General features: G+C 48.0%; 2 protein-coding genes across 2 annotated transcripts; both read left to right on the top strand.

Annotated features, from left to right (window-relative positions):
* The first annotated feature begins 5234 nt into the window (after positions 1-5234).
* On the top strand, positions 5235-8241 carry FVEG_10291 (guanine nucleotide-binding protein subunit beta). The gene is made up of 5 exons (XM_018899368.1): positions 5235-5744; positions 5897-6615; positions 6671-6760; positions 6831-6950; positions 7006-8241. Exons 1-5 carry the CDS (start codon positions 5615-5617, stop codon positions 7024-7026), a joined length of 1080 nt encoding a protein of 359 aa, XP_018757428.1. The 5' UTR covers positions 5235-5614; the 3' UTR covers positions 7027-8241.
* A 3101-nt stretch (positions 8242-11342) lies between these two features.
* On the top strand, positions 11343-13268 carry FVEG_10292 (hypothetical protein). The gene is made up of 2 exons (XM_018899369.1): positions 11343-12496; positions 12548-13268. The coding sequence occupies exons 1-2, from the start codon at positions 11873-11875 to the stop codon at positions 12794-12796; spliced, it is 873 nt and encodes a 290-aa protein (XP_018757429.1). The 5' UTR covers positions 11343-11872; the 3' UTR covers positions 12797-13268.
* Positions 13269-14060: the final 792 nt, after the last annotated feature.

Raw genomic sequence — 14060 nt, 5'->3', positions numbered from 1 at the left:
GTAGGCTTGCTTGCTGTCTTTTTGCTGATCCTTTAACATCTCAATTGATATGAATGCCATTCTCTTACCTGCTCCAACAACTACCACGTCAAGGATCTCCATTTTCAACATGCTCTGGTCGATTCAGGACTATTGTATGAGAGCGAGGCAGTCAGATCAAGGAAATATCGTTACCCTTTGGGGTCGAGCCTCTTTTTCATATGTTCAGCTCGTTCTCATTCCGATACATGGCAAGATATGTGAGTCAGCTTATGCCGCTGTGCCAATTGTTGCATTGCATGGTTGTTCGTATTACATACACAGCCAGATATGCAAGATGCTGCAGGTTCGTGGCGTCCAAGTTACTAGAGGTAAGCATTTCTTAACTGTCACAATTTCAAGGACTCTAAGCGTCTAACGCTGCAAAGAGCCGGGGAACTGTTTTATACACTCGTTTGGCTGTACTATTCGGCGTATCAGCGTTGGGTCAAAAGATCATATATACGATCAACATAATTTACCACACTGCTAGATACATACAGATAGTATCCGCCAACACAAAGGAATACAAGCAGTGATTCCAAAATATCAAAATACTATGACACACTGTAATCAAATCAAGGAAAGATATCACCAGTCGCGCTTATTCTCTTCACGAGATTCCTCATGATGGAAGTCTTGTTGCTTAAGGGAATAGTATCCGTTGGTATAGGGTAATGCCTTCAGTAATACTGGTACGTGCTGCTGATGAGCCAGTGAGCCTCGTATTCATACCAGATTTGCTGTGCGTCAGTCATCAGGACTGCACCTTCTAGCTCAAACTCAGAGTGCCCTATGTATATTCAATCGAACGGTATTGGCTTGGTAACTACGGAGTAGAACCATAACTGGTGTTGCATTACATACACCTCTGGCTGCGTCAAAGCACATATTCACCCAGTTGAGGGTGTTGCTGCAGGGTTCATGGTTCTTGAGTCATGGCCGCAATATCACCAGCTCAACAGAAAGAATTGGCTACTGGGAGAGCAAAACAACACATCCAACTTGACCACGCTACATCACAGATAGTCTATTGATACAGATGTATGTAGTTCTTGTTTCATTGAAAGCAACATTATGATACGTCTCTGGGTAGCTACAAAGCATATGTTGCATAGAGAACGGAGCCAATTTTTGACAATCAAAATCACCACCCATTGGCCATGGTTGCACGAGAGTCTGAATAGGAAATAAGCGGAGGTATGACATGAGTCGTGCACCGGGGAGGATATGGAGGTCAACGCTCGAAGCTCTCCAACACTCGTCAAATGTGGCTTCGGTAAGAGATGTCCTGCCGATGAGTACTCCGTAGCTGGTCATAGTAAGGGATGCCAAGCCGGCTGGCTCCAGATAATTACTCGACTCATGGCCGAGTACAGGATGATAGAGGACTGCAGAAGTCGCGGCAAACCACCTTGGGTGAGAACTACCGGAGCGGCGGGTTGTAATGACGCGAATGGGATGGCTAAATGGATGAAGGGAGCAGGTATATAAGACTTCACTTATTGTTGGTATTGCCTGTCTTTGCGAATCTTGGCCTGATATCTGGCAGCACCTCATAACAGGACCCCTGCTCTGGGCCGTACGTGGATATGGAGCCGAAATTGCTAGTGATGATGTTAGCCACACCAGACATGGGGCCTGGATGTTAACCGGAAGAATACTGCTGCAAATCGATGGACCAGACCCATTCGATACAGAGATCCCAAAGTTAAATAACGAATAAACCCCTGAGCAAAGTTGATCAAGGGGCATCATCGTTCATTATCCTTGGCCGGACTAGGAATGGGTCAGGGACGGGGGGTTGACCTCACTTTATATCTAGGTACATACATAGATGCAGGCTTACAGGGGCTTGTCAAGCGCGGTAACGGACGCAAGTGGATATCTCGGGGTCGTAGTAAATTGCGCTGGAGCCTCTTGAAGCCGTTGATATTTTGCACTGATCGCTGCAACAAGCAGATCGAGCAGCAAAAACTAGACAAGAGGCTAAGAGCCAGGTAAATCCTCAAGCCACAGGGTACATGAGGTAATGTGCCAACATGCTTGACGAATAGTGACAGAACAAGGCACGAGTGCATACATACTTCGCCAGAGGCATTTCCGGTAATAAGAAACAGAATGTCACTGTGATGGTGGGCAACTGCCGGTCGAGAATGAACCCAGAATCTGGTTGCACTAGAGTCTAGATGCCTTGCCGTATATGCGTATGTCATATAGGATTGTGTGTGAAACTTTAGCATCCGCATTTGCTCCGACATATTTTAATGGGCTTACGCTATGCATAAAGTCCCAGTCGAAATTGCGTGTGCTTTGCTGCAGGTACTGTACCGCCCATACACACTTGGCTGAGATATGTACAAGAAAGAGCGTAAACTCCGTGTTAGGACTTGGACGTTGCACAGATGCCGGCTGCCTGCATCTACCTCCAGTTTGAGCCACAGAATGGCAGTCGTACGAGCAGTCGACGGATATAGGAGCGGGTGGGCGTTGGTGTCACAGGCTAAAGGAGTAGCTCTATCAACGATTCGATCCTGAGTAGCGCCAGACATAAATACTGTGTGAACAGCGACATTCTTTTATTTGAGCGTTTTCAGTAGAAGGTTGATCGACAGCCAGGACGCGACCAAATGTGACACCAACTGTTCTGATACCAACAGGGTCCGAATTTCAGTTCACTGCTGGACAGGCCTGCTTTGCGTTCTGCGAGAAGCCAGGGTTCATCTGAGCTCGACTACGGATAGAGGCTCAGGCCCACAAGGTGCTCCGGATCCATCGGTTCCCCAGTTTGCTTGCAGCATTGTTTGATCCACGCAGGATATTGAATCAACGGATTCCCCTTCTTACGAAAACGACACAAAGTGCTCCAAGTTGGGCGAAGTATTGGATGACTTGTATTGATTCGCAGAATAGAGAAGACACAGTAACATGAGAAGTGCACAAGCTATTAAGATAGCATGGAACCAGCTCCTTTGAATCGATGAAGTTTGGATCCAATGTATCTTGTCTCAATGTTGTCTCAAATGAGATCGTCGCCGAATCTTCAACAATTGGGGACTTACCTGACATATATCAGAATTCTGGTCTCAACTAACATCCCTGAGAGCCCTGTGAGAAAATGGAAGCCAATTCGAAGATTTGGAGCATCCATGGGGGAAGGGCATTGGCCACCTAGCAAAACCCAACAGGGCAAAAAATCGTTTCTTCCCATTCCAGCTACGTGGGATCGTGAATCGTGATAGCCGTGTGTATGTAAGATGAGAGGTGCGTTGCAAGGACCTTCCACGTAGTGACTTACTATAACCCCAGCAACAGAGGCACTGAAACTCCTTTCCGGGGAGGTCCTTCGGTACAGAGCCTAAGAGCAAACTAGCCAGCGAGGATTTAAATTATCTTGGTGGAGTCGACAAGGCCCAAATTTCGTGTGTCAGAAACCAGCTCATGACAGGTTTGGAAATGGCCATAGACGGAGTTGGCACTCTTGGACTAGCTTCTGCTTCTTATGAAGCGAAGCGAAAGATCATCTCTTGGATGGCAACAAGTAGCGCGGGCCCTGGGTTTGTCTTAGATGGGCCCGAGCTACCAGCAGCTAGTAAATATGTACTCCGTACTCAAGATGAACTGTGATTTGCTAATCATCCATGAAAATGAAAGCAGACACGAGCTGCTTCCCCTGAAGGGTGCAGTTCCAGAATCCAAGAAATCGTCCATTAGAGAAGAGATTGACGGCAAGCCAGGGACTTTGCCGAGGGTTTGGGAAAGAGGAAAGACCTGGAGTCCAAGTTTGCGCGAGTGTCTTGAGAGATTATACAGTCTGTTTCTGATAGTAATATGATAACTGCTGGCTCTCGTTACTTGGATGGATAACATTGGGTTATCGAAGATGGTCAAATTTGGCGGGAGATCACCTCAGTGGCTCTGGTGGATGCAGTTTTAGCAAGCGGACGCATGCAGTGGGCGCAATCTGGGTAGTAATCTGGCTTGGGTGGTGCGCCTTTGAGTCCTCCACCTACCCAGCTCGGGTTAAGACCCTCCGCTCTGGGGCGAGGCTCTAGCCCTGTTCGCTGCCAGGACGACCTGTCTCGGCCGCTCAGTGGACGGGGTGAGCTTCTGTTGGAAGCTTGGGTGGGCACCGTGGGCTCAGTTGGCGATGGCTAGGACGAGGACGAGGTCAGGGGCTGGTTTATCTCGAATCGCCGTTGTGCTTGCAACTTGTAGGGCAACGGAAACGACCGATGGGTCTCATTGTTGTGTGGCCAGATAGGAGCATTGCTGTGGCAGGGTCACCCACTGAGCAATTCTTTATGGGAGTATGTTCGGTCGATTGATCAAAATATCTGGTTAATATGATGATGTAGATAGTGCAAGCTGTGGTGCGGTATATAAAGTTGACGGTGTTTGGGTGAGCGGATGAATTGAGCTTGAGCTGGAGAGGGAGGTGGGATTGGATGGAGTGGACAAAAAGGGTCGGGGCGACGGCGACGGCCGCAGGGTTCTTTCTAGCTGCAGGTTCGTGCAGCAGAAAGCGCCCACTGTAAATTGATGGCGGGGCTTTTTTTTTTTTGGTAGGCTCGCGGGTACTTGATGTTTGGTGGATAGATCCCCAGAATCTTGTGTACCTGAAAACGGATGAACTGGAGTCGACTGAGACATACTGAAAAGCTACTGGTATTGTGGTCAGCTGGTAAACTCTACGAGGTAGTCAAGAATTGGATTACGGGCAGTGAAGGTGATGGCGGTTACGATTGAGTCAAACTGACCATGATCGAATTTTTATGTCTCTCTCGACCTTGAGAACAAGACGAGCAGTAAGTTGGATGTTGCCCCAGTTGAAGGCTATCATTCATCCTTCTATACTTCAGTGGTTACTTGGTGCTGACTCTAGCAGTTAGTTAGTACCTACGTTAGTATCTCAAGGTACTATAGGTAGCATTCTGCCGTAATCTGTATCCGAACCGTGCCTTAATAAGGTACGCTCGATTTGCCTTGCCAATTGAAGCTTGCTTGAGGTACCTAGGTCATTAATCTGCCTGCGGACATTATTATTGTTACCGCTTCCTCTGCCTCTGCCTCTGCCACTGGCCAAATCGAGCCCGCGCCCACTTCACTCGTCCACTCTCACCCAGGTTGGGATTACCCACTCAAATGGAAGCACACGCCCCCCTGCCCGGACCTGCTTGTACTGTATGTACCTACTTGCAGGTAGTCCCATCTGTAGTCGGGTCTGTAGCTCACATTCCCTCCCCCCTAAAGGCCCCTACCACTAAGAATCCTCCTCACTCCCGTCCTCTCTCCTCCAGCTCCTCTCTCTCCTCCGGCCTTTTCCCTCTCCACTTGCATTTGCATTGCATTTCGCCCATTTCCATCCATCCACCAACCTCAGCCGGCCGAGCTCCTGTTTTCGCCCATCGTCAATTTCTCCCCTCGAAAGTCGCTCTTTTCTGCTGCTCGACCTGAGCTCGACTTCAACCTGAGTATCGTCGCCGCTTCCCTCGATTCATCTATCGACACCGCCCCTTGGCCCTCGGTGATCGTCCAATCTCACCTCCCGTCGCGCGTAAACCATCCGACAACAAAAGTTGACTGGTCGATCACGATGAACTCTCAAGGCAACAACGATGTCTCCCCCGAGGCTATGCAGTCGCGAATTCAGCAGGCTCGTCGTGAAGCTGAAACTCTGAAGGACCGAATTAAGAGGAAGAAGGATGATCTCGCCGACACAACTCGTACGTGCTTCCCGATTGCCTAGTGGTCCCGAAATCCGCTGGGAAACGAAACAACCATGACTATCAACAATGATATTTATCGACACGCGTCTTGCCGGCATATCATTCTTATCTATGAATCAATGCTAACTTGGTCCTTCTCAATTGTTTAGTTCGTGCTGTCGCACAACAGGCTCATGAGCCTATCCCTAAGAACCAGCTTATGAAAGCCAAGCGAACACTGAAGGGTCACTTGGCAAAGATTTACGCCATGCACTGGTCGACCGACAGGAGGCACCTGGTTTCTGCTTCTCAAGATGGCAAGCTCATCATTTGGGACGCCTATACCACCAACAAGGTCCACGCCATTCCCCTGCGCTCCTCCTGGGTTATGACTTGCGCCTATGCTCCCAGTGGTAACTTCGTGGCTTGCGGTGGTCTCGATAACATCTGCTCCATTTACAACCTGAACCAGCAACGCGATGGCCCTACCCGTGTTGCCCGTGAACTCTCTGGTCACGCTGGTTATCTTTCTTGCTGTCGATTCATCAATGACCGCAGCATCCTAACATCTTCTGGTGACATGACCTGTATGAAGTGGGATATTGAGACGGGCCAGAAGGTTACTGAGTTTGCTGACCATCTTGGTGATGTGATGAGCATCAGCCTTAACCCTACCAACCAAAACACCTTCATCTCGGGTGCTTGTGATGCTTTCGCCAAGCTTTGGGATATTCGCGCTGGAAAGGCCGTCCAGACCTTTGCTGGCCATGAGTCTGATATCAACGCCATCCAATTCTTCCCTGACGGACACTCTTTCGTGACCGGATCTGATGATGCTACTTGCCGTCTCTTCGATATCCGCGCTGATCGCGAACTTAACCTTTACGGAGTAAGTGTGGATCTTAGCAGATTAGTTCTTTGACTTCGACTAACGCAATTGGCAGTCCGAGTCTATTCTCTGTGGTATCACCTCGGTGGCTACATCTGTATCGGGTCGCCTTCTTTTCGCTGGTTACGATGACTTTGAGTGCAAGGTAAGGCATATTTGTGCTTGTGATTACAAGCTCATCTTCTCTGGAACTCGTGAGCTAACATAGCTATTAGGTTTGGGATATCACTCGAGGCGAGAAGGTTGGCTCTCTCGTTGGCCACGAGAACCGTGTCAGCTGCTTGGGTGTAAGCAACGATGGCACAAGCTTGTGCACAGGATCTTGGGATTCTCTGGTAAGTTTCTGTCAACAAGATCGTACACCAAGAGCATATCGACTAACAACAATAGCTTAAAATCTGGGCCTACTAATTGTTCTTTGCGACTATGAACCTTTTGTCTGGATATATAAATGCCAGTACGTGCCGCGGCGACTATACCATCTGTGTTCGAACGACTATATTGCCCATCGAATCCGAAATCCAAGGACACCTACCTTGATCGCGACTACTAGCGAATGCAGGACGACGTGACGAACCGCACCTTACCTTTAACACATACCCCTACCGACGACTTTCCCCAGCCGGACTCGATCATTCGTGGTGGACTTGGGGAAGAAAATACACTGGCTGATGCGATACCTCCTTTTCATTATTCCCTATTTATTGTTTTCCCCGTTTCATGTTTTTCTCGCACCTGCAAAATTCTCTGCACCATAGTTCCCCTTTTCTGACACAACGCGGGCTGTTAGTAATGGGTGGTTGTATTATTGGATGGGTTTCCTCTGTTCAGTTGCCCTTTGTATGCGTATCGACTCGACGGCACATGTCTTTCGGTTCCGGGCCGTTTCTACTGCAAACGAATAATTCAAGGAGCCAAGATCTGCAATGCCGTGGGGGACGATTTTATGTGAGGGGAATCCATAGGAGTTGACGGCTATACCGAGCAAAAATTTCAGACCTCGAGATAATACATCATGATGTTTCAAAACTTTACGCCTTTTCTCCTGCCACTACGAATCTTGGCCAATTTCCCCATTGCTGTGTCAACTTGAGGTCTGAGTCTTGGTGCTGAGCACGAACTTGAAAGCTCCGACTGGATCACTGGTCTCGACGAGTAAGGAACGTTCAAATAAACTGTTTATCGAATCTGTATGGCAAAGGGTTTCCAGCGGGGTCAGGGCAAGTTCTGACAACGGTATATTGATGGCACACCTGCTGGTATCGCTATTGCTATCTCATCACTGTTGCTTCCGACAGTTATTACCATTGGGCAGGCTTTGGCTAGGAGAGCTTAGTGGAACACGATCACTAAAAAGGTAGACAAGCGTCACCAGTCGCATAGTGTATTTGCTGTCGGACGTGTGTGTAAAGTAATGCAGCTACTATATATGATACGTAGGTGCTGTAGAAGGAACGAAATAGACATTCTAATAAAGTTGCACGTCAACATTCCGCACTTATCCCGTTTTTCTTGTCCGGAGGCTTGACATAATGTGTGGAAATTGGTTTATGATATAAGGGACAAGTGAGCTTTACCTACAGGTTTCTGATGATACAACGAGACTGGGGATCTACGAGTTTGTGGCATTAGATGATGGCTCCCGTTAAATGAACTCCATAAAATGTTGGCTGAATGATACAACTAGGGTCCCGTTGTCTGTCATAAGCACATTGTTACTAACGAATGATGTTTGGTGCTCGTCTCGGTGACCGGTAGCACATGTTAAGTCCGTCTTGGGGAATTAGGTTAAAGGATACTTAGTATATCACAGAGAATGGCTCTTGTCATTGTATGACTGTCTCCTCCAAGTGCCTTGACAATCCAGTCTGGCGAAGGTTGAGATAACGCGAAGGACGGTGCTCACTCGTTAACTATCAGTACTTCCACCGTGTTAGGTATAAAGCTGGGAAAGTCATAGGAATTCAGGGAAGACTGCGAAAATGGTTCCCGCATGTGGAAAGATGATGCTATTCTCAGATAACAGAACCAAGTTGGAGACACACACATGGACTTTCACAAATCTTGTCATATAAACCTACCGAAGAACACGAATAACGGGACTGAAAAAAACTTGCGGGCATTGATAAGATAGGTAGTATAACCAGTCTGTCGAAATCCACGGCAATGAAGGTGTTACTGTTTCTCTTTCACCAGTTACGATAGTCAAGTAGGACTAGGACCATTCCAGCACAAACAAGGCCAAGTAGACGATGAAATCAGCCGTGACGTACTCAGAACCAGGATAAAGAACACGACAACCAAGATAGATACTTCACGTAGGACGATGCGTCACGGGATATAGACGAGATGTGTTGTCAAAGGATGGTATCACAAAGCCCGTGTCTTACAATGGCCCGAGGGCTACTTGGAAGAAGGCATGCCATGAATGCATTCGACACTATACATCGCTTGTTGGCGGTGCGGTTGAGACTAACAGTATGTGAAGCTGAACTGTTGCAATTCGTGGCATAACTTAACAGTTGTGACATGTGTCCAGGAACTGATCAATGCTAAAACCTATTGATCAAAGTGCAATCAGAAGCAGGGTCCTAAGTAAGACGGTTATCGCTCTAGAAGGCTTCGGGGAAGCCGAAGCATGGATTATCCAACGGCTTTGACCATGTAAAGGACCCCGCCAGCAACACCTTGTAATTTATGACATATGAAGTTCTCGTGACAGCTGCAGCCAATACCGAGCTATACTAGGTATGAATAAAGTAGCGGTGGCATAAGGTTCTGATAGCAAACTGCCATTGATTGTGCCTCGCATGAGTCAGTCAGCCTCGGCCATGCCATGATGTTATTGACGAGGCTGGGTCTGGGGAAACAAGAGCAGTATGGTCATTGCTTGTGATGATGTGCATTAGAAGGATTGGAAACGCGTTAAAAGACCATCAGGAGCTGAGAGAAGGGAACCTTGGTCAATATTTTTGCTTATTTTACAACAGCGACTTGCAAGGCCTGGGTCAGTGAGGTTGACCGATCTGAGCTGTCAGACCAACGCGTCCAAGCACAAGATTCGTACTGTCGAAGATCGAGGCATGGATGACTTTCAATATTCGAAAGTGATTTCGAGATGTAAACAATGCTTTGGCAGAAGATACCAGGCGAGGATTCACCGCTGTTGGTTGCTATGACTCTTTGCATTGTTTTGGCAACACAGACAACAATGCATCCATTCATCTTCAGGTTGTGATTCACAACTGAAGCAGACAAAGAGCCTGACCGCTGTCATGTACAAGTCCAAGCTTTGTCACCGCCTGCCTTGACGTTCCGTGTTGACGCCACGATCGTAGTCGTCATGTCGAAGCAGGAGTCGCGTGCCGCCATCCTCGGCTTCAGTTATTTCCTTGACCGTAGTTATCCAATTGAATCCATGTCCTGGCTTGAAACGAGATCGTGAAACAACTGCGGAATACGCTAGCGGCCCTATAGCCTCAATTGGACCTGGAGATGAAGAAGCCGGGTCATGCTTATGCTACGACGTTGGGGAGTGAGTACATAATAAGAGAGGCAGTGCACGGGTCTCTAAGAGGCAGAAACTCGTGATGAGCTTGACTTGATTTCGATAATGCTTGCGAATGATGTTATGATGAAAGGAATTCTCCGAGTATCTTTGATGTTGGCGTTGGCTTTTGCTCAGCCTGGAGATGAAACCCATGTCGTACCTGGCAGAGTGGATCACGGTATCTGCTTATGATTGGCTGAAGATCTAAGATTGATTGGGCATCGGACCCTGTAACTTCATGTCAGGAACCCGTGGCATTGCCGAGTCCGTTTCTGGATTGTCGCAGAGCTTGATGTGACTGAGTGTGGATGTGGATGGTTCCGTTGCCTTGGGCGCTTTGTTTGATGCACTTCAAGCTCAGATCAGATGAGGTCAAGTTTTAATACGATCATGATCTGGTGACCCAACCATGAGTGGTCTCTTCACGTCTTGATTTACCATCGGATCGTATTGTCAAAACAACCGGGGCAACGCACGCATTCCTCTGCCACATGCCATAAACTGGTACGTTACCTTTCGTCGCATTTGCCCCTGAATGCAACTGAACAGCCCATCCATCTGACTGCTGACACTCACTGGTGCGGCTTTGCCGCATCAAAATCTCATTTCAGCAACTTCTTCAGCAATTTAGTCCCATCAACTCCTCGGGCCAGGTGACCCGTCCCGGACCGGAATGCAACATTATCGACCATTTGCCATCCATCTGTAGCATCGATATCCGGCCATGCCGATTAATAACACAGAGGACGTATGGTCGTATGTAGCCTTTTGCCCTAAGTGAAGAAAAAGCCGTTGTGAACCCTGGATCCTTGCTTAATCTGGAGCTATCCCACCCCTGATTAGGTACTTGCATGGCTTACATTTGAAGAGCCATTCTGTGGCCATTGTGTCTTATTGTCGTCGCATTAGAAGACTTTAAGACCCAATGATGAAAGGAAATCTTGATGGGCGGTCAGAGAACCATTGGGGAATGTGCTCTACCGAGTCTATCTTGATCGAGGAGGTGGCTATCAAGAGATCTGCATTAATACAATTCTAAAGGCTGCTTTAAGGCATATCTTAAGGTTATGGTTGGTATTAGCATCACCAGACTCAGCTTACTATTCCACAATCTAATTGGTGCGCGATCCACCAACTGCCCGAAATGTCATACTCATTTCCATATCCATTCGAACTGAGTGAAGGCGTTTCTATTTCGGCGGGCTGCAACGAGCGCTCAATCCCTGCTCCGCCCGAGTCTTGCGCCCTCTGCACCGTTTCCAGAACAGATCATCAGGTGGCTTGACCGTGTTCCTCTACTGTTTCTCGTCGATTGCATGCCTCCTTAAACATTCCTTCACCAAAGACTCAAATTCTGAAACCAACCAAGCTCGGAAAAAGAGGATCCCATCCCCTTAGACTTGGATTGCCTCGTCACCTGTTGACAATTTGTCCCTTGGATCCAGGCTTTTCGCTCATCTCACCGCCCTGTTCCTGGTCATATCCTTGCCTGTATCGATAAACTCCTGTTTGCGTGGTCTTCTCTAACTCGGATTTCGCCTTTGTGTGCCTTAACCCCCCTTCTCCACATCTTCCAGAACGATACAACACTTGTGTTTCCAAGTTCGGCCCTGGACGCTGTTTTGGCATTGACCATCTTCACCTCTGCACTTTTTTGCGAGACACATACATATTAAACCTCCCCCCCTCCCCCCAAATCTGCCCGTCATGTCAACTGCCGCTCAAGAAGAGTTTAACGACCTGGTCGCCAAGAATACATATCGCGAAACCCTCCACCCTGAGGACCGTGACGATCCCGATCTCCAGAACCACCAAGATCTTTCCGAAGAAGACGTTTTCCGTAACGCCCAGATCGATAACGCAATGCGCATGCCTACTGTTGATCGCCTCACCGGCGCTGGCGCCTCCGAGATCAAGCTCCCTCCTGTCTCTTTCGACAGCGGCCGCGCTACTGGCGTCAAGGGAGTCATTGCCGATGCGCGGAACTACGAGGCTGCCCGTAAGAACAAGTGGCGACACCGAGTCCGCACTGCCCGCAACAGCATCTTCGGCATTGAAGCTCCCACTCCCGTCAAGAGCGATACCGAGAGCAGCGATGACGATGCGAAGAGCGCAAGTGATGCCGACGAGGAGGCCTTCCTTGCTGAGTGGCGCGAGAGCCGACGACGTGAGCTTGAGAGCGAGGCCAGCCGATCTGTCAGAAATCGACGAACAAGTCCCAGTGTACGCATCTATGGCCGACTAGATGAGGTTGATGCCCTCGGATACCTCGACGCCATTGAGAAGGTTGGAAGGGAAACAACTGTTGTCGTGTTTGTGTATGATCATGAGGTATGCTTTGATCCACCGTTCCTTGAACCAACATCTTGCTAACTCGTCCAGTGTGAGGTCTCTGCTACTATCGAGTCAGCACTCATGCCCATTGTCAAGACCAACCCCGAGGTGCACTTCGTCAAGGTCCACTACGAAGAGATAGAATTCGATAACGCTGCCGTGCCCGCTATGCTCGGATATCGAAACCAAGGTGACCTGTTCGCCAACTTGACAGGCTTGATCGAGATGATCCCTGACGATGAGACTTTTGGCACCTCATCGTTAAAGCAACTACTACAAAAACACACTATTCTATAATGTGCCGGGTCATGTCATCTTTATTATTACCTTTACCACCTTAATGCGGCCACGTCTACGACACACAATCATTATATAATTCCCATGGACATAACTCCAAGTTGATGTCTTTGATTACGATACCCAACCACTGCGGCAGGTCTACCTCGGAGAGGAAGACACGCTCAAAATTTCTTATGTTATACTGGCATCACGTTTCTTCGTTGGAATATGAATGCAGCAGGAGGAAGAGTTAGAATACTGGACCTAGCTAACTTGACTGAGAGAAGAGTGCACGAGCATAATGCATGATATTGGAGCTTTTGGATAGAATTTGGGCTTTCGCAATGCAGATAGAGATACCCTCCTACCTTTATGTGGACATGTAGACATTGGGGTACTTGGGATAGGTTAATCCTTATGGGAGAAAGCGATTGAATTCCCATAAAATTTATCATTTATACTACCTCTCTTGAATTTCGAAATGCTGCTATAAGTGAAGCAACTCTTTCAGTCTGGTGTGCCGAGGATTGGATGATATATGGGAGCATGGTAAGCCAGTAACAGTTAGAGGACGGGACAGCAAGCCTTTGTCAATATCCTAAATCAAGACGTCAGCCTATACAAGCGTTGGGCTCTGGGTCCTATTCTCCATCAGCTTTATTCTAATGGAAATGGCACTTTTGGATAAGGCTGATATATTGCGTTTTGGTGTTGTGACGCCTGCGTGAGCAGATTATCCAACTAGGGGTGCCATTCTTTCCACAGAAAGGGTTACAATAGGACGATTGGCCCAACCAAATGCATCTTACGTCATGCTACGAATATCGTATACGTATGAGAATAATATTGTGACATGGGGCTGCATCTTATGGCGTCTGTTGGCTGGCTATTGTTGGTCTTGGGAATCGTGTAAGTAGAATAGCTGAACAATGTGAGTGAACCATAGCGGTGAGAATGGTGTAATTAACAAGCTCGTGAAATGACTCTTCTGTGAGTCTTATCTCGCGCTTGAATATTAGTAGTACCGAAGTAGAAGAAAAGAAATCGGGTTCGGCGGTTAAGTCTATCTCGAAACTGACCTGACAGCACAACAGATGAGACGGGAGGTTTGCTCACGAGGTCTAATGAGTGGACTATTTCAGCCCGAAACAGAAGTATCATACCCCGCAGTTGCGCTAAGAGGTCACGACGGTTCATGGTGGGGGTTGCAGGGTTCGATAGTGCAATGCAAAGCGATAAGCCCGTAGGTAAGTCAAGTTACCTTGGGGATATGGGAAACTGA

Source organism: Fusarium verticillioides, chromosome 9 (genome assembly GCF_000149555.1).
Source record: "Fusarium verticillioides 7600 chromosome 9, whole genome shotgun sequence".
In the NCBI taxonomy this organism is placed as follows: domain Eukaryota; kingdom Fungi; phylum Ascomycota; class Sordariomycetes; order Hypocreales; family Nectriaceae; genus Fusarium; species Fusarium verticillioides.
Note: the sequence above shows the minus strand (reverse complement) of the source record. Positions and strands in the feature narration are given on the sequence as shown.